This window comes from Hyperolius riggenbachi, chromosome 5 (genome assembly GCF_040937935.1).
Source record: "Hyperolius riggenbachi isolate aHypRig1 chromosome 5, aHypRig1.pri, whole genome shotgun sequence".
Taxonomy (NCBI): Eukaryota; Metazoa; Chordata; class Amphibia; order Anura; family Hyperoliidae; genus Hyperolius; species Hyperolius riggenbachi.
In genome coordinates this window covers 117,919,705-117,940,091 of record NC_090650.1, presented here as the reverse complement: position 1 = coordinate 117,940,091, position 20,387 = coordinate 117,919,705, and the positions used below count along the sequence as shown (strand labels likewise).

The 20,387-nt window shown below is 41.8% G+C and overlaps 1 protein-coding gene across 5 annotated transcripts in view; it reads left to right on the top strand.

Moving 5' to 3' along the window:
• Nucleotides 1-19,123, top strand: part of NEK10 (NIMA related kinase 10) — a 357,380-nt gene extending 338,257 nt beyond the window's left edge. For 2 of the 5 annotated variants that reach the window (XM_068236186.1, XM_068236181.1), the window contains 4 exons: nt 6,299-6,398; nt 9,685-9,737; nt 17,641-17,696; nt 18,446-18,707. In XM_068236186.1, the coding sequence (XP_068092287.1) occupies nt 6,299-6,398; nt 9,685-9,737; nt 17,641-17,696; nt 18,446-18,512 (276 nt within the window). In that variant the 3' untranslated portion in view covers nt 18,513-18,707. Of the gene's footprint in view, nt 1-6,298; nt 6,399-9,684; nt 9,738-17,640; nt 17,697-18,445; nt 18,708-18,732 lie in introns of those variants that run through there. The other 3 variants (XM_068236184.1, XM_068236182.1, XM_068236185.1) reach the window with 3 other exon arrangements.
• The last annotated feature ends 1,264 nt before the right edge of the window (nt 19,124-20,387 follow it).

The window sequence follows — 20,387 nt, the reverse complement described above, 5'->3', positions numbered from 1 at the left end:
AATACTGACTCAAAAGACTGGGTTACTTTGGAGAACGAAAGCTTTGAGATCCCTCTCAAATGGCTTCCTTGGACAAAGACTTCTGACATATCCAAACCGTTACTATCACATTTAATTGACCACCCCTTACTAGCTCCAATTTTCCAAAAATGTCACTCAATATTCTCCACTTCAAATCTTTCCTCCATCCCAAGCCCATTATCTTCGATTAGAATGAATAGAACATTCCCCCCAGGTGAACAACCGAAATTCTTAAAAAATTGCTCTCCATTCCCAGATTTGCTGGTGAAGGACCTACTAACGGAGACATCTCCCCCATCAATGAAACCTCTTGTTGCTCTCAATGCTGACTTGGATCAGCCAATTCCCTTTTGGGCCTTCCTGCAAATTCGCAGCTACATAACCTCTCTCACCTCAAAAGACACGTACACAAGAGCCCTTACACCCTTAGAACTCATGTGTAGGCAAGCTAATCCTCAGAGACACTTACTGTCTAAACTATACCTAGATTTATTACTAGGGAAGGCTTCACCCCCTTTTCTCTTCTTAGAGAAATGGGAAACCATTCTAAGTAGAACAATTGATGGAGAGGACTGGACGAAAGTATGCAACCTAGTCCATAAAAGCTCTATGAATGTCACAATGCAAGAATGCAACTTTAAACTTTTAGCTTGTTGGTACCGCACTCCGGTCCTCCTCAACAAAATCTACAACTCTCAATCAGCATTATGCTGGAGATGCACCACTCATCCGGGAGACATTCTCCATATATGGTGGTCTTGCCCTCTTATAACCACCTATTGGAAATCTATACAAAAGTGGATCAAAACCATTGCAGAATTTGACATACCTTGGGCCCCGGAAGCCTTTCTTTTTCACCTTATGCCTGGTACAGGCAAAGGATACAAAGGATCCCTGCCCTGTCACCTTCTTAACGCAGCAAAAGCCTGCATACCAGTCTTGTGGAGATCAACTAACCCCCCTTCTGTAAAGATGTGGCTGGAAAGGGTCCAAAGCATAGTAAACATAGAAGAATTAATCTCTTTAAAGCAGGAAAAATCGGATAAATTCACTAGAACCTGGGCACTATGGTATGACTTTACAGACAAAGAGAGTTATAAAAACATTATGAGAAATGGATGAAACAAAACAGTCTTAATCTTTCTGGTGACTCTGGCTCCCTCTTTCCTATCCGCCTCCTCAAGATTCGTGGGGAAACCCCCAACTGGACAATATTTATTATTTATTTAGTTAAAACAACAAGAGGCCTCTACCGTGCCATGGGGAGACAAGACCCATTAATACTTGTCGCTATTGGTATGAACACACCTACCCCCCCTTGTCAATCTAACCAATTGTTAGAGCAACCCAAGCAGCAACACGTCCCATTGATGCTGATCTGAAGTAGTAGTACTGGGGAAGAATTAACAGAGGATGCTAGAGAATGAGGACTCATTTTCTTCGCATTAGGATGATACTACTTTGACGCCTCCCCAAACATGCCAACCTTCCTTCTGATGTTGAACTCTGTACTATGTGATAAGATGTACCTGCTTACTATGATGTTCCTTCTGTATAGCTCCAGATTATGATTGGAGTGTTGCATTTAACCTGATGCAGTTGTATCTATACTCTATCTGCTGTCTCAATAAAAGATTGTTTAAAAAAAAAAAAAAATAGGCCTAGCTAGTACAGTACTATGTGTTGTGTAATGTATTGCTTATTACCTGTATTGCTGTATCTATTGTCTATTACCTGTATTGTGCGGTAAGTGATCCCCGCCCGTTGCCTCTTAATCTATACACTGGTACTTAACTATTTACAGCTCGAGGGGAGCGCAGATCGGGGGACCCAGGTGAGGGAGGGGGGGGTCCGACCCCCCTCACCACTGCTAGGCCCAATACCCCCTTTCTGCCCGCTACTCTTCCAGCTCGGTGGGCAGCCCCCCACCCACGGACAGGCGGGTGCCGCCGCCCCCAGATGTGCCACCTGAGGCAAATGTTTCACCCCGCCTCATGAGCGGGCCGACCTTGCTTACATTTGCTTACAATATGCCATCTCTGTTATTAATTGCCACAAAACTTTATTGTTTTACTTTTAAAATTTACTCTAGTAGAGGGTTGATTATATAGCAAACAATTTGATCCTTAGGGCTCTTTCACACTAGAGGCTGCGGTAGAAAAGGCTGAAAGTCAGCCTTTTGCTTAACGCTAATACATAGCGTTTTTAAAGCGTTTTCAAAGCGTTTTGAAAGAGTTTTACAGCCCATATAAAAACGTCCTTTTTTTTTCTTCTATAAAAATAAGTGAACAAGATAGCTGTAAAACGCTTTGAAAAGGCTTTGAAAATGCTAAAGTTGGCGTTTTCCATTGACTATCATTGAAACGCCAACAGCCAACTTCGGCTGTAAACAGTCCTGAAAAAGCTCCTGGGAGCGTTGAAACGCAACGCTCCAAAACGCCGGGTTAGATGTGAAAGGTAAAATGAAAGTCTATGGACTTTCTTTTACCTAGCAAAACGCCAACTTCGGCCGTGGCGTTAAAACGCCGAAAAATCCCTCAGGTGTGAAAGGGCCCTTAAAGATGAGTTGCACTATAAGTGGCAGGCCTGGAGTTGTTAATCAATAAGTAGTGGTCTGGGGCAGGTTTTACTTTGACGCCATGTTGTCTCCGAACTGTTGAACTGCCTCCGAAGGGACACTTATGAACCAAACTATAGTTTTCTGTACTGAGAAATTAATAAATGGATTATGGAAATTATACAAAGTGAAACACAATCCTAAACACAGCTAGAATTATGTAATACAGTTTACAATTATGTAATACAGTTATTTTCAAAAATATTTAGAGATTATTCTTGGACCTTGATTTGGGATGAAAAATCAACAAGACCCATGGAATATATTATATAATTTTATCTTACATTTTCAGTCATATTTAGAGAGGTTAAGACGGAGAATTTTTCATTTCAGTTTCACCGGGTTATCTTTAAACAGTTAAACATTGAATGAATTCCCTCTGCAGCCGTCATACTTTGTGTGAATGTATATGACAACATTGTCCTTGTACCCAAGGACAGTCCTGTACTGATTTCCTTCACAGCTGACCTACATGAACATCTCCAAACGAAGGAGAGAGGAGTACAAGCATTAACATACCAAGTGGAATACATTATCAAATATATATTATTAGCAGAATGTACAGTACTCAGAGGAAATGTCAGCATGACTAGCATCTCCATAGTAAATATTTCAATGTCACTAAGCTCAAGAGGTATTTTAGATCAGCATGATAACCATAAGTGATGTACTTTGCATTGCAAAGAATCTGAGCTATTTGGGAAGAAAAAGTACACATTTTAAAGAGCTGTCTAATAAAAATAATAATAGCAACTATAAAAAAAATCAGATTCAAAGAGTTTTCTATAAAAAATATTATACATTACATCAGGTTTTAATGTAACTGGCCACTAAAAGCTACAGTAATTACAGGGTAGTAAAAGGAACAAAACATAAAAGCGGGTAATTTGTTCACAACAACCATTTGGATTCTCACTTTTAGTTTAAAACGTTCTTTGGATATGTTTTATTTAACTCATGTATCAGCTACGAGCATTTCATCTGCCCCATGCAAGAGGCTTAAATGGGACCCAAACCATTGTACAGCACACAATAAAATGTTTTCATTCCACATATAAAATGCTGTAGAAGTCCACTGCTATGAGCTGTGTGTGCTTGTTTAGATTCATCAGAGTGTAAGTAGCCTTATCAGTAGCTGTGAATGAGCATGCTGAGACTCTGCCTGTACAGGAAAATACTGAGGCTAACCCTTTCTATGCTCCCTGGAAAGTTAAACCAGTAAAACCTGAGGTTTTCTTTTTAGGATTTTCATAAATTGTAATGAAGAATTGTTTCTCCTAAAGGAGAAAGTTCTGAGTTTAGATCCACTTAAAAAATTCCTGACGTTCTATGTATGTTCTATGTATGGTAATGAGTGTTGTGTAATAGCCTGAATGTGTTTGGACTCTGTGATGTGTGTATGTGTATATATATATATATATATATATATATATATATATATATATATATATATATATACTGTATATATATATATTGTTTAGTATAATCTCAGCATGGGGATAAACTGGAATTAGCGATTTGGGTCTAATTTCACTGAAGTGCCTCTAAATTATTATTAAAATAAAATATTTATATATAATATTTCATACATTAGTACACAAGTGTATTATTTGTATTGGAGAATGCAAAAAAGCACGGACACACACTGAAAAAAATATAAACAAAAGGCACACACTATAATATAGTGTATAGTTAAGTAAATGACTAATTCTTATTTGAAAAATCTTTTGATTAAGTCAAAACATTATTTTCACTTTTTTTTGTAAACCCACCCTAATATTGCATAGACACATGGTGTAGGCTTTTTGCATTAGCAGGCTTTATTATGGCTGGTTGACTTAAATCGTCATTGATTAAGGCATTAATCACATTTGAGAACTCCATAGGCTAAGGTCACCTGTAAAACTCTTAGCCATGTAACATAATTCCAATATTATTTACCCATCTCAGCAGCATCAGCAGCATCCAGTGCTAAATATTCCGCTTTCATAATTAATATCATCTGGCTGTCCTCTGAAGAAGCTGCTCAATCAATTTGACACTATTACTCACCGGATTAGCAGAGTCAGCAGCACTTTCATTATTAATGACAGCTCCCTCTCACTGTCCACTATAGATGCCTTACCTCTGCCATTCCTCTAAATGCACATATCCAGATTTCATATCAAGCGGAAAAAAGATTGTTTAGAATCAAACACCAATTTAAGAATACATTAACCTTAAAATATACAAACTATACATAGGGGCATTCATATTTGTCACAATATGAAGCAAATGCAGATATACAATAGTGACAGAGCTTGTTTTTATCTGTGTTAGTTGCTGCACAAGCTTGGACCCAATCTGCTATAACACAGTCTCTGCTAGGAGCCCCGTGAAACCAAAGCAGGAAATTTGGGCACCTGCTATCGGCAGCGACTTGGGAGCCACTCTAGACGCCATTCTAAATTGAGGCTATAGCAGGGCTTTGCACAGCCGGGGCCGCGTGCTGGGGACTGTGGGCTGCATTCCTTAAATTCCTCTCCCCTCCCTACCTGCGGAGTCTCGAGCGGGCAGAAACAGGGGGACTTAAAACTCACTGCATCGCTATATCCAGCATCACGTCTCCATGGCAACAGGGCGTCACATGACATGACAACAGGACGTGCCAGCGTATTACACGCGGTCAGTCAGTGTGTAATGTGTTGGCACGTCCCCAAGGTTGTGTCATGTGAGGCCCTGTTGCCATGGAGATGTGACTCTATATTCAGCAATGCGGTGAGTTTTAAGTCCCCCTGTTTCTGCCCGCTCACGACTCTGCAGGGAGGGAGGAGAGGAATCCGGCCGCTTAGCCCGCGGGCTGTAGTTTTCCTAGCGCTACTGTGAAGCTGCAATTTATAATGATGCCTATGGCGGCACTCCAACAATATCATAATTGTGGTGGATTGGCAGTAAGGGTCCATTAAGGTTAGGCATGGGGAAGGGTGTTTTTAAGGGTTAGGTGTGGGGGTCGGAGGGCGATTAAGGCTAGGTGGGGTGGTCACAGCATGCCACAATGTTAGGAAGACACAAGATATGTGATTTGGACTGTAGCTCTTTTTTTTAGCCTATAACATCAGTGACAAGCAGGTTATTTGGTGGACTTTGGGGACCTATGGCTACCTATCTACTGCCTGTGGCTTGCACTGGTGTGTCAGGATAAGCTTTTAATGTACACTGTGACAGAGCTGGGACTGCGCCCCTCCATCCCTCCCACCCCAGCCCTCACACACTAATGAGCCCCCCCCTCCCAACACCTTAATCTCTAGTTATCTGGCTTGCAGTCACTGCCATGTATCCCCTTTTCTTATTTCTTTCTAATTCAAGCACAATAGGGGAATGATAGGTGAGTGACACTGTGCCCCGTCCTACACTGCGCCCTGAGCCTCTCTCGCCTCTGCCTCGGCATCGGCCTGGCCCTGCACTGTGATGCTCTTTTGCAGTAAAAGCCAGAGGATATCTTTGCAAGATTAATCAGAGTGTGCTGGTTTCTTATATGGTGTTTTTTTTTAGAACATGAAAATAATACATAAAATGTACATACTTATAATCTTGAGAATAGATTTCTAGACTCTCACAATTCTGGTTTACCACCTCTGCACATTACAGAGTAGATTACATGTGATTTCTCTCTATATTTAGGTTTTGCAAGGGTCTCCAGAACTTGTAGAGATTTTCACAGACGACTGCCATGGACTTTTCCAATCGTATGGGAAGTCACTCATCACTGAGGACAAAACAGGTTTGTAATAAAAGAGCTAAACAAATACTGTAAGCAACTGCACACAATAAGGTACAATTTGAGAATCACAAACACAAAGAATAGCAAGTGTTCACTACCAAGCAGCACCTTGCTATTTAATTGGTCTGCAGGGCAAGCCTGTCAGCAAATTTAAAGGCACAGCAAGTGTATTTACACCTGCAGTACCAGATCTAGCAAGGACTGAACCTATTAAATGGTTTCCTCTGTCCTGAAACAATAGACATCAGTTACACATACTGTAAATAATGCAATTGCAGTACATTATTAGCTGGGACACCCCATGCAGGTTATTTCATGTCCCCTCCTAACCACTGTATTTGACTTGGGAGCTACATTACAAGTGGGGTGCTCTAAGCTTCAATATGTGGGTGAGCAATATAGGTTGGGGATCCAAGTGCTCACACTGCCTGGGGCCACCACCCACAAGCTACACCCCAAGAGGATGGGAGCAGAGCAGGCAGCCCCCAAGTGCCGTCACCACCCACTACTACTCCCCCAAAATACTGACACATTCCCTCCAGCCTTTGTCTTTTCGGGGAGTAGTTGTGGGTGAATTCCCTGATGATGAGGGCACTTGGGGGGCAGCCGATGCTCAGGGCCGGATTTCTGGAAAGGTCACAGAGCCTTGGGTGGCTGCAGCCAAAGGGGGCACCTGCAAATGAAAGAAGTGTTGCTACATATTTGAAAAGGAGGCTGAAAATGGGGAGAAACACATGAAAAGGGAAACTGATGCCTAAGGGAGCTGTTAATGAAAGAGAGGGGCTGTATACATGGGTAATACACATGGAAGAGGGGGCTGCACATGAAATGGGAGGGGCACTGCTGCACATGAAAGCGAAGTCACTAGGCCTAGGGGCACAAAAAATATAAATCCGGCCTTGCCTATGCTGCTCCCAACCCCTGGGGTGTAGCTTGCAGGTGATCATCCCAAGTGGTGTGATTGCCTGGGACCCAATGCTCACCCACATTTGGGAATTGCTAGATCCAAAAAGAACATGGACTGACTGTTCAAAAAGAGAAACGCAGAATGCTTTATCAGACTATGTAAAATATTACACAAACATATTTTTAAATTTGTACTAATCAAAGCCGTTCATAAATCAAAGAACAGCTCATTCAGAGTGCTACAATACAAATGTAAATCATAAATGATGACATAAAACCGTGCTTTTCCAAAGAATGTATAAAAGCATACTAGAGAGGTCCCCATTTTATTCACTAGCAGCATGACTTTGATCTGCTGTTCTATCCCACAGAATATATTTGCGTATCCATAATAAGACAATATAATCTCACTAAATGTATTTTTATTAGCAATCCAGATAGTCCTGCTAGATTCACTGCTTATTGTGCATGTACTTTTACTTCAAAACACTTTGGATCCACAATGTTTTCAGCTTCACTTCAATAAAACATTTTAGTAAAATAATAAAACCTGGCCTGCTTTCAATCTTCCTTCTTTGTATTGCAACAAGAGGAACCTAGTTGTCACGTCATATTCCATGCATTTTATATTTAGCTGTGTCTAGTACTGTACATAATAGAAAAATAGAATTCTTGATTCATTTGGCAAGATAAAATATTATATTAATGCTATGTTTTGTGGCAGTTTTGAAAGCAAACATCTGTAGACATGGGGAGAAAATAAAAGCAATATTTCATGACATAATTGGTATTGGTTCTTTGCTACTGCACAGAATGGCCACATTTTTTTGCAGGCGGGCCAGTATTGTGTTAATGGGTGAACTTCTTGTGGTGTGGTCCGCTGGGTGAACTTATCTTGTTGTAGTCTGCTGGCCAACTGGCGATCCTGCAGGCTAGTATGCACATGTTTGCAAATCCACACATCCCAATATGGACTTGAGTTGAGGGTTGCAAATCCTAATGCCAACTGCACAGCAAGTGTTCCCATCACTTCTCAACTGCTTCCTGTTCCCTGGGCCCCCATCACCACTAAGTTTCTTTCCTTGACCAGCGTACCTGACTGCCTATTCTTCACTCATTTACCACCAGGGCATGAAGCCACCAAAGGAGCTGGATGAGCAGGCTGGGTGAGCAGTATGCAGCTGCTTTGTGCACCGGTGGTGAGTGAAGAATGAGCACACTGGGTAATGCGTACATTTTGAAAAGGGCGCCTGGAAAAAAGGGTGCCTGATATAGACGAAAAAATGCTCGATTCGGCTACAAAAGACGCCTGGTTTAGCCGAAAAGCTACATTTGTTAAAGCTGAAATGTGTTGGGCTATAAAAGGGTGGTGTTATATCCGAGAAAAGTGATATAGTCAAGAAAAGTGATATAGCTTAAGACTAAAGACTAAGTCACCCAGGCATCACCAGGGGAGGGTTCTGTGTGAGTAGGGAGAAGTTAGGTCATAGTAATCACTTTTCTCGGCTATATCACTTTGGTGGTGCCTAACCCTAAGACCCCCCTGGTGGTGCCTAACCCTAAGACCCCCCTGGTGGTGCCTAACCCTAAGACCCCCCCCGGTGGTCCCTAACCGTAAGACCCCCCCCTGGTGGTGCCTAACCCTAAGATCCCCCCTGGTGGTGCCTAACCCTAAGATTACTATGACCTAACTTCCTACTTCTCTCACACAGAACCCTCCCCTGGTGGTGCCTAACCCCAAGACCCCCCCTGGTCATGCCTAACCCTAAGACCCCCCTGGTGGTGCCTAAATCTAAGACCCCCCCACTTGTGATGCCTAATCCGAACCCCCTTGGTGGTGCCTAACCTTAATCTACCATGGTGGTGCCAATTTTTGACGAATTTCATGTCAAGAATATATGTTATTTTAAACTTATAACCTAATTTAGTCACCTACTGATATAACCAATGTTGTAGTCACATTTATATAGCCTAAAACAATCTTGGCTATATCCAGTACCCTTTTATAGTGAAAAAGATCTCGGCTATAAAAGAGCGGCCTAATGTAGCCAAATCAAAAACTAGATGCCCTTTTCACCAGCTTGTAGCCGAGATTTGCAGAAAATAACATTGAAGTTTATGGAGGCGTCCTTTTTACACAGATGGCTCAGGCGCCCTTTTCAACTGATACCCTGGGCAACTATATAGAGGCTGGCCATAGGCCGGAATGGTACAAAATCGACTAATGAATCGAAACACTGAAGTCGTGTAGCATATGGAGACATTTATCACTAATGTGAGATGCTAAAAAGTTTTTACTTTAATTTGAAGTTTAATCATGCTTACCATGAGAAATTTGTATAAAATGCATTTGCTTTAAATACATTGTATTTTTTTATAGGAACTACTACCACCCTTGAGTTTGATGGTGGAATAACCTATGAACAATTGCAGGTAAGTTTATTTATTTATTTTCTTTTGGTCCAAAAATACCATGGTCATCCGGAAAGTAACAGCCATTTTCTTTTATCTGCCATGCAAGATTCAATACAATTCATTTCAAGATATTATTTTTGTGCAATTACACTTGCATTTACCTTGCAGGTGCAAGTTAAATTGCACATAAAGAATACCTTACATGGTAGATAAAAGAAAATGGCTGTTCTTTTGATTGTACAAGACAAATAACATTTATATTGCGCTTTTCTCCCAGCGGACTCAAAGCGCCAGAGCAGCAGCCACTAGGACGCGCTCTATAGGCAGTAGCAGTGTTAGGGAGACTTGCCAAAGGTCTCCTACTGAATAGGTGCTGACTTACTGAACAGGCAGAGCTGAGATTCGAACCCTGGTCTCCTGTGTCAGAGGCAGAGCCCTTAACCATTACACCATCCAGCTAGAATGCTAGTAACTGTTTGTTCCGCACCATTAACCAGTTCGGCCTATCTGGACGAACTTACTCATCCAGATAGGCTCTGCTGCCGCGCACACTCCCGCCGCCTGCCGCTAGCCCCCCGATCAGTGAATGGGAATATAATTCCCATTCACCGATCTAACTTCCCCGCAGAAAAACCGACGCTTTCTATAGAGAGAGCGCGGTATTTCTGACCCCAGGAAACTTCTCCGTCTTCTTTTAGTTCCTGGATGTGAGATCGTTCACATCCAGGACTTTTTTGACTGTGGCCATCTTGTGGCCAAATAGTAAACTGCACCCACATACATTTTTCATTAAGCAATTATATTATTTTACATTTAAAATGAGCTGTTTCCCTCCCACACCAAAAATTACCCACATACATTTTTATTAAGAAAAAAAATACAATAAAAAAAGACAAAAACAACATAAATAGTTACCCAAGGGTCTGAACTTTTTTAAATATGCATGTCAAGAGAGTATGTTATTATATTATTTTAAATTATAAGCTTATAAGTAGTGATGGATGCAAATTGAAAAAATGCACCTTTATTTCTAAATCAAATATCGGCGCCATAAATTGTGATAGGGACATCATTTAAATGGTGTAATAACCCCGACAGATGGGCAAATAAAATACATGAGTTTTAATTACGGTAGCATATATTAATTTCAAACTATAATGGCCAAAAACTGAGAAATAATGATTTTTTTTCATTTCTTTCTTAATCTTCCTGTTAAAATGGATTTAGAAAAAAACAATTCTTAGCAAAATGTACCACCCAAAGAAAGCCTAATTAGTGGCGGAAAAAAGAAGATATAGATCAATTAATTGTGATAAGTAGCAATAAAGTTATTGGCGAATGAATGAGAGGTGAACGTTGCTCGGATGCATGAGGTTTTCGACACTGCGGTGCTGAACCGGTTAACATGAAGGCCCCCCATCCCCAATTCCCTTCAACTCTTAAGTGAGGAGTGTGATACTACTATTGAAAACCTTGTAAAAAATATGATACATGCTTAAATATAATTGTTGATTATGTGGACAAATAATAAGAAGAAACAGTGTGGCTAAAATAAAATACAGTATTTTTGACCCTCCGGACTAAGGGCTAGTTTATACTGGCACTTACAGTAAGTGAAACGGATCAGATTTCCATTCGAAGAGATCTGTTTCCGTTCCATTGCCATTCAGTTGCTTCAATTGTTTCCCCATATCCCCTCAGACCCCCACTACCAAAGTGGTTTTTGCTCGCTAGAACAGTTATTTTTTTTAGCCAGCGTGTTGTTAAGGATCCGTTTCTCATTGCCCCCAATGCAGTGCTTCAGTGTCTGCTTCGATTCTGCTGGGCTCCACTGTCCAAAAGAATGTTGCAGCACCAATCTTGTGGTTCATTCAGTGGAGCGTGTAGAATGGATCCAATCGAATGGACGAATATGAACGGATCACAAGGTTAACATTGGATCCTTTTGCTTCCATTAGGATCTGTTCACTTGTGATCCTCAAGCAGACCGTTTTTTTATTGCCAGTGTGAACTGGGCCTAAGATGCACCTAGGTTAAAGGGAAAAAAACAGGGGAAAAAAATATACTAAACCTGGTGCATCCATGATTCAGGAGCATCTTGTAGACGTTCTCCCCTAATTATTGTCTTCTTGTACCTCATGTGTCCTCCTGCATCCCCTATGTGTCCTCCTGTGTCCCCATATGTCCTTTTCTGCTCTCATCTGCAGGGAAGTTTCTAGGCTAAATTGCACCCATGGTGAGGGTGTAAAAATTGCGCCCTCCCCCCACCCCCGTGGACTAGTGAACCCTTACCCTTTAGAGACAGTCACAGAGCCATAGGTCACAAGTAGATCTGCCTACTTACTAGTGACCAGAAGCTCTTCCAGGAGGAAGCAGGGGCCAGGAAAACACACAGGCAAAGAGAGCCCGGAAATCTGACTCCTCCATGTGCGCCCCACGCTGTCAGCATGCAGTACCGCTACCAGACATCAGGTGTCATCACGTGGTGGTGGCGTGATGATGAGTTGACGTCTGACGCAGCCTAGGAGGAGTCAAGGAAGGTGGTTGCACTGGTAACCTTCTTTCTTCTTCCATTTGGCTGCACCATGCGTCACCAGCTCCCTAGCGGTTACGCCCTTCTGCCTGCGCCCCCCTTCTTCTACTTGCTGGTCTCCGCCCTGGTCGGGCGCCCTGCCCGCACTGCCCAAGAAATGGCCCTGCCCATGTGTGCCCTTTTGTCCTCCATATGTCCTAAAGAGCAAAAAATCATTCAGAGGATGTCTGCAAAAGTAACAAATTTTATTAAATACACATCATATACAGCCCATTAAACAACCCTTATCCCCCCTTAAAAACACGGCCGTGTTTCCTAGTCAGCTGACCTCACACTCTTCCACCCACAAAACTCACACAACAACATGAGGGTATGAGCAATTGGGAAGGCCTCCCCTTTATGCTCAAACTCCAACGGATGCAATCCTCTGTATGTTGATAATGGAGATTTATATTGGGTGAGACATGCCGCTTTGAATAACAATTAGAGTACTTCCCTTTTAAGCCAAGAGTTCAACGACAAAATTGTCTATGGTATAGAGCAACCAGTGTTTCACCGTGGCACCTATGAGCTGTCCAAGATATAACAGTGGCATCACAAAAGTGTCGCTTCCATGGCAGCCTATCAATTGAATACACACTGTTGCCACCAATCAACACAGGATCTAGATGGGGGGTTTTCAGCTTTTGGACCTAGATAACAGGCAATCCACATCTCATGCTCAGCATTTTCCCTGCGCTTCAACCGCAGCCTTAAACATCAACGCCTTTGCTATGTCACAGCTTGTTGTCATGCAGATGCAAAGCCATGCGTATTAGTGAAGCCATAAGCCGAATGTAGCATTGCCCGGTCGGGCTCTCACCCCTCAGATGATGTTGATTTCATCCTGAACTTTCAACATAAGTCCACAGTTCCCGGATCATCCGGTCTCTCAGCGCTCTCCACAGTAAAACTCACGGCAGGGTAGTTCACTAGGCGTTCAGCGTGCGCCGCTGTACGGTGTGCAGAGTCAGCCTTTGGTCACGTCCGTGTCACGTGACATGTTTCGCTTGGTATACACCCAGCTTTTTCAAACGCACTTTAGGATTGGATGGTAGTTCCTTTTTATATAGTCACGTGAATTGTATGTTAACCAATCATCTTTCCATTAAAATCTGCCTAGCAACTGGTGATGCTGCTTACAGAGCTATTCATGCAGTGATTTTCTCTCGTGCTCCAGCGCTACCCTGTCACACCAATCATAGCACCTTGTCACAATACTTACTCCTGATCGATCATGGCACACACATGCACAGGTACTGGACCAATATGGCATATTAGATATCAAATACACTTTATACTTTCTTTTACACATTGCTTCATTTTTAGTATTTGTTTACTTTTTACACACATACAGAGACCTCACAGCAGACCCTCCTGGGAGACTGGGAGGTATACAATCGCGGGCCTGACCATCAATTACGCCTAAGGACCGCAGATGCAACCTCCCAATCTCGATACTTTGAGGTCACCTGAACAGTTGAAGTCCACATTTATCCAAATACCCCCCGCTCCCCGAAGGGACCATGAACTTGTATTTCACATGACGCAGGATGTCCCAGGGCCCCCAGGGACTGCCCGGCTTTTAGATATTACACCGCAGCAGAACCTGAGCCCCCCGGGGCTGTCCATTACGCCCTAACAAGGCAAGAAAGGTACCAAGGACATATCGGTGTTTAAACCCCTAGGTGTCAGCGTATGTAATTTAAAAATCCATTTGATTTCCATTTGTTTTAAAGATCTTTCATAATCACCACCTCTTGGGGATAAATTCATCTTATAAAATCCCTTGACCCTGATTTGATCTGGATCACTTGCATGAAACTTCTGAAAATGTTCCCCTAGTGGTGAACCAATTGTAGCATGTTTAACATTACTCACATGTTCCTGAATGCGTTCTTTTAGGGCCCGTGTTGTTTCCCCTATGTACTTTAAACCGCATGGACATGTGATCATGTACAGTACAAATTTACTGTTACAGTTTATAAATGACCGAATGTGAAATTCATGCCTCGAGTCTGCATCCTCAAAAACATCAGTTCTTTCAACCAGGTGGCAGACACTGCAGTTCGAACAAGCAAACATCCCCTTGGGGCGCTGAGACACACCCAGCCACATGGCTGCAGATGTTGCCGCCTTGGGCTGGTAGTCCGAGCGCACCAATATGTCGCGTAAATTGGGTGCCCTTCTAGCTGTCATTCTAGGATAGTCACCCACTATTCCAGCAATCTTTGGATCAAGCTGCAGTAAATGCCAATGCCTGGACAGGATGCCCCTCCTCCATATGTCCCCTTCTGTCCCTTCTGTCCCCCCATGTCCCCCCATGTGTCCCCATATGTCCTCCACTCCCCCTGAACAAATGCAAGCAGCGGCAGCATGGCTCACCTAATCCATCAGAGCATGTGGCAATCAGAGACCTCTCCTCTCCTTCACTGCTCCCCTAGTGCCTGATTCTGCTGATGAAGCGATCGGCAGAGGCCGGCACTAGGGGAAGAGTGAGGGAGAGAAGAGGTCTCTGATCGCTGTGGGCTCTGATGGATTGGGTGAGCCGTGCTCCCGCTGCTTGCATATATTCATGGGGAGTGAAGGAGAACACAAGGGGGGTGGGGAGGTGCAGAGGAGACACTGGGACAGTACAGGGTGTCCTGGCATTGCATTGGGTTTGGCTGGGTTTGGCTATAAGTCGGGACTCACTGTATTTTGCATATAAGACGCAGTGACTTTTTCTTCCCATTTTTGGGGGAGAAAAAGTTTGTCTTATATGCCGAAAAATACAGTAAATAAAATGTTATCATAACTGATCAAATTAAAACAACTTTCTAGGTGACCCTCTTGTATATTCTAATTTATGACCCTAAAACCTTTATACTGTAACCATAAACTCTAGTTTAGCTAACATATCACCTGGTTAACTGAGGGTTAGAATTGCAGAGCATAAGAACACACATCATTTAAACCTATCTTAATGTAGCTTTCATTTTCTATTTGTTTCCTATTTCACATCTTTGGCATACATTTTTTCACTAAAGGACAACTATCATCCCTTCCTCACTTGCTGATGACAGTAATGTTATGGTGATCAGGGCATTCAGAAGCTGCTGACCTCATGTGGACGCAGAGATGTGTTGATGCTGATCTCTTTACTGAGGCAAATACAGTAGCCTGTGTTCCTTTTCTGTGGTAAACAGGCTATAGTTATAGCCTAGTCTGCTGGGCAGAGCTCATAATTTTAAAGACTCTTCTGATTTTTACCTCAGAGTCCAGTCTTGAAAGCACTCTTAAAGAAAACTCTTGGGACATAACTATTGGGGAACAGTCCCCGAAAACTACACAAGCTCCTTACAGCACAGTCACAGTACTTGGTCTACTTCATCTCTTTCTCTGTCTCCCTTTTCCTTTCTGTCTCTGATAGCAGGACAGCCCTTGTGACCACATTGTTACATTACAAAACCCTAAGCTCCAAACTTAAATGCTAACAGAGCATTGTACAAAACGGTAAAGCTGTCAGGTGCATTACCATTTAACTACCAGTAATCCATTTTATAACATTAAATGCTGCTTGTTTATGAGTGCCATTATCAAAGGAAAAAAACATATGTTGCACTTGATTTAATAAGGCATCACCAGGGATCCCCAAGGTTCTCCAGTGAGGATATCATAAGTGAACCATGAAACCGGGTCTAGATTTTTTAAATGTGTCTGCTTTTTGTGAAACAGAACTAAATTATCAATGATGTGACTACAGTCCCATTCAGGTGCCAGATGATCAGGCTGACCTGAATTTATTAAACAAAACAACATCTCTTGCCTTGGATGCTGCATGCAACTGCAGTTACACAACCACCAATGCAAAAACCTCTCAGCAACTCAGATTATAATCTATTATGGCCCAGAGGAGGGTAAATAATCCCAGACACAGACATATTTTAATTACTCTTGTGTAGGTTTCTTGGATTGCTTATGATATCTCAACTGTAGTTGTTTGGAAATCCCTAGAGATACATTGATACATCAGGCCAATCCCTAAACAAGTTATATGAGCCATATATGAATGGAAGCAAATGCCTTTAATAATGTAACAGGTAACAGAGACACTTTTTAATGTGTATATCTGAAAGAGGGGCCTGCAAAATTGGGTGCCGGATAATGCAGATAGTAGAATATTGGGAGTGTTACCGATATTCTACTACTGTCTTACCTAACCTATCTAATTAGCAACACAATAGCCAAATCTCAGGTGCCTTATCAGTTATTCCCACCAATATCTGGAGTCGGCTATATAGCTTGGCGGATAAGCTTTTTGTCCCTAGGCCTTCGCAAAGGACTAGAGGACATGATCTGCGCATGGAGGAAAAACGTTTTAGCCATTTATTTAGGAAAGGGTTCTTTACAGTTAGAGTGATTAAGATGTGGAATGCATTGCCACAGGAAGTCGTTATGGCAAACTCTATACCTGCATTTAAAGGGGGCTTAGATGCTTTCCTTGCGTTGAAAGACATCCATGGCTACAATTACTAGGTAATGCCTAATGATGTTGATCCAGGGATTTTATCTGATTGCCATCTGGAGTCGGGAAGGAATTTTTCCCTTTAGGGGCTAATTGGACCATGCCTTGTAAGGGTTTTTTCGCCTTCCTCTGGATCAACAGGGATATGTGAGGGAGCAGGCTGGTGTTGTACTTTGTTCTCTGGTTGAACTCGATGGACGTATGTCTTTTTTCAACCAAAATAACTATGTAACTATGTAGCGGAACTACAGGAGTAGATTTCTGACTTCCTCTGCCAATATCGGGGGTTTGGCTACAGATAGCCAAACTACTGCCCGCACTTAAATCCCTTTGCCAATAATTGGAGTTTGACCACATGGTAGCTGAACGCCATACACCACCAAAACAATCTTAGCAGCTATATGGAGTTGGGCTACATGTGCTGCTGGCTCCAACTCCGGCGCTGGCAGCAACCAAATTATGCACTAGGCCACAAAGTATGCACTGGTCCCCAACCAACATTGTGAACTACTGCACCCAAATTACCAGCTGTATGTAGGCACTAAAATCCCCTGATTCGCTTTTAGTATGTTATGTAATAAAGTAACGTTATGATATTTACAAAGATCATTTTCCTGGAAATCTTACATCTGCAGATTCAGAATAAGTCACTTTAGTTAAAACTATGAATGTCCTGCACTGCTATTATTGTCAGCTCCCCTTTCCAGCCCACACCATGATGTATAATCACATAAGTCTTGCTGCAGTTTTAAAGGATTTATCATCAAAAGATAATGTTGTATTTAGTTTTATAGCCTATAATAATTGTTTTACCTATATCACCTTTTACTTTGATTTTATAGACTATGATTGAAGAAATCCTAGAAGACAGTGGCTATTATAATTTAACTTCGAACAGGTATGGATGAAATTAAAGTAACTATGAGCGCATCTTAAACACACACATTATTAACACATCTCTTTTTAGATAATATAATAGATACAAAGTTCATCTCATGGCTGTAATTGGTCTTAAAAACTTTTTTTACCTCCAGCAAAAAAAAAAAAAAAGAAAAAAGAGAAAACTGTTAGATCCATCTTTGCATGTGTCTAAGCGAAATTGTAGAATTACTGGTGAAGATGATTGGTTAGATGTAAATATATTACATAAAAAATAAGCTATATAGAAATCAACATAATCTTAAAGCTTTGTCACAGTGAACTGTACAGTTCGTTCGTTCGTTCTTCTTTTAGACACTTTTGGTCATCAGGTAAAATAAACTTTTTGAAGAACTGAATTAGAAGATTACGGTTTTTATATAAATAAATGAACGAGAAACAATAATGCTCAAATTTAACTTAGAACAGCACAGGAAACGTAATTTATTTTTTATACCTGCTGTATATTGTATGCATAAAGATTACTTAATAGTTTCAGATATGTTGAGCAGCGCTGATCACCGGGCTTGAAAAAAAAACCCTACATTTTGAAATTTCATCTGTCATTGTGACAAAATTCCTTTTTTCTAGATTGACTTTAAATTTGCAAAACTGGTGTTTTGTTGATTAATATTTTTTTTATTGTATTTCCATTTTGTACTATTGCCAAAAACTTCAAGAATACATGAAATTGACCAGGCATGCGGTATTGTTTCTTATCTTTTGCAGAATTTCTCAGCCCTTTTTCATGTCACAACTGTCATCTCCTACAATGCATAACCAAACAGAATCTTAATTTTCAGTGTATGCTCAGAGATGTAGCTGATAGTGGACACATTTAGAAAGATGTAGCTTCCTCCATCAGTCTTTTCAGCCAGAATACATAGCACACATTAGCCAGAGGTCATTACAAACATAGTTCTTAGAGGAACTTGTCTATTGAACGAATGTTGGCTTATCTTGTTTGCAAAGCTACCTAATTATATTTGGTTGCTATCATATCTGTCTTTCTGTAGATACTGCTCATTCCCAGTGGGAGTCAAGGACCTTTTAACAATAAAATGATCTCGCCTTTTACCTTTAAAGGGAAAAAAAATCCCTGTGACTGTATTTCCCTCCCAACTGATATAGTTGGTTTACAAAAGCTGCTTATAACCTAGAAGAAGATGCTGTGGACCGATAGGAATCCCATGGAAGAATCTTCTGAAGGCTTGGATGTGACTGTATTATCGGACGAGCTGTGCTTGTTTCAGAGTGCTTTGCCTAATGAAATACTCTATAAGTCAAATTCTATATCTTTTATATGTAAATGTAAAAACTGTTTATGGAAGAGTACTGTATATAAAAGCTTTCAGCTGCAGAAATGTAATGCAAGGAGCAATGGGACAAATAAAAACCTTATTATTTTGACTGGCTCATTATTGATGCATTTTGGTTGTACCAATGGTCTAGCACCATACAAAATAAATGGGATACAGTTGGGGACATCAAACTTGAAGAAGGACTTAGGAGTACTCATCGACAACAAGTTAAATAATCGTACTCAATGCCAAGCTGCTGCAGCTAAAGCTAACACAATTTTGGGATGCATTAAATGGGAAATAAAAACTCAAGATGCTAGTATAATATTGCCCCGTTTAACTCTCTAGTAATGCCACATCTGGAATATGGAATTTAGTTCTGGGCACTACATTACAGGAAAGATATTGCAGTTTTAGAGCAGGTGCAGAGACGAGCAACAAAATTGATACGTGGGTAGAGTTGGGCCGAACCTCCGATTTTAGGTTCGCGAACTTTCGCGGAACGTTCGGTTCGCGTTAAAGTTCGCGAACCGCAATAGACTTCAATGGGGATGCGAACTTTGAAAAAAAAAATAATTATGCTGGCCACAAAAGTGATGGAAAAGATGTTTCAAGGGGTCTAACACCTGGAGGGGGGCATGGCGGAGTGGGATACACGCCAAAAGTCCCCGGGAAAAATCTGGATTTGACGCAAAGCAGCGTTTTAAGGGCAGAAATCATATTGAATGCTAAATGACAGGCCTAAAGTGCTTTAAAACATCTTGCATGTGTATACATCAATCAGGTAGTGTAATTAAGGTACTGCTTCACATTGACACACCAAACTGTTCACTGAACAGAACAGGTATACAGTGGCGGGTTCACAGAACAGGTATACAGTGGCGGGTCCACTGAACAGAACAGGTATACAGTGGCGGGTTCACAGAACAGGTATGCAGTGGCAGGATCACTGAACACAATAGGTATGCAGTGGCGTGTTCACTAAACAGGTATACAGTGGCGGGTCCACTGAACAGAACAGGTATACAGTGGCGGGTTCACTGAACAGGTATACAGTGGCGGGTCCACTGAACAGAACAGGTATACAGTGGCGGGTGACCAGACAAGCAACAAGCAGAGCGGGGATGATGGAGCGTTGCAGCCTGCCTTTGAATGGCATGATTCGGATGTCTGCCCTACAGGCACGCCGCAACGTCTATCAGCGGGCAGCGGTGCAGGAGAGCATTACCAGTAGTTTAATTCAGGCCGGCGGAGGAGCACTCCTCCAATCAGGATAGCTGAGAGAGAGGGACGGAGCATTCCTCCAATCAAGGCACAGGAGAGAGAGCGCGCTCTCAGCTCTGCCTCCTGTCTTTTGATTGGAGGAGCGC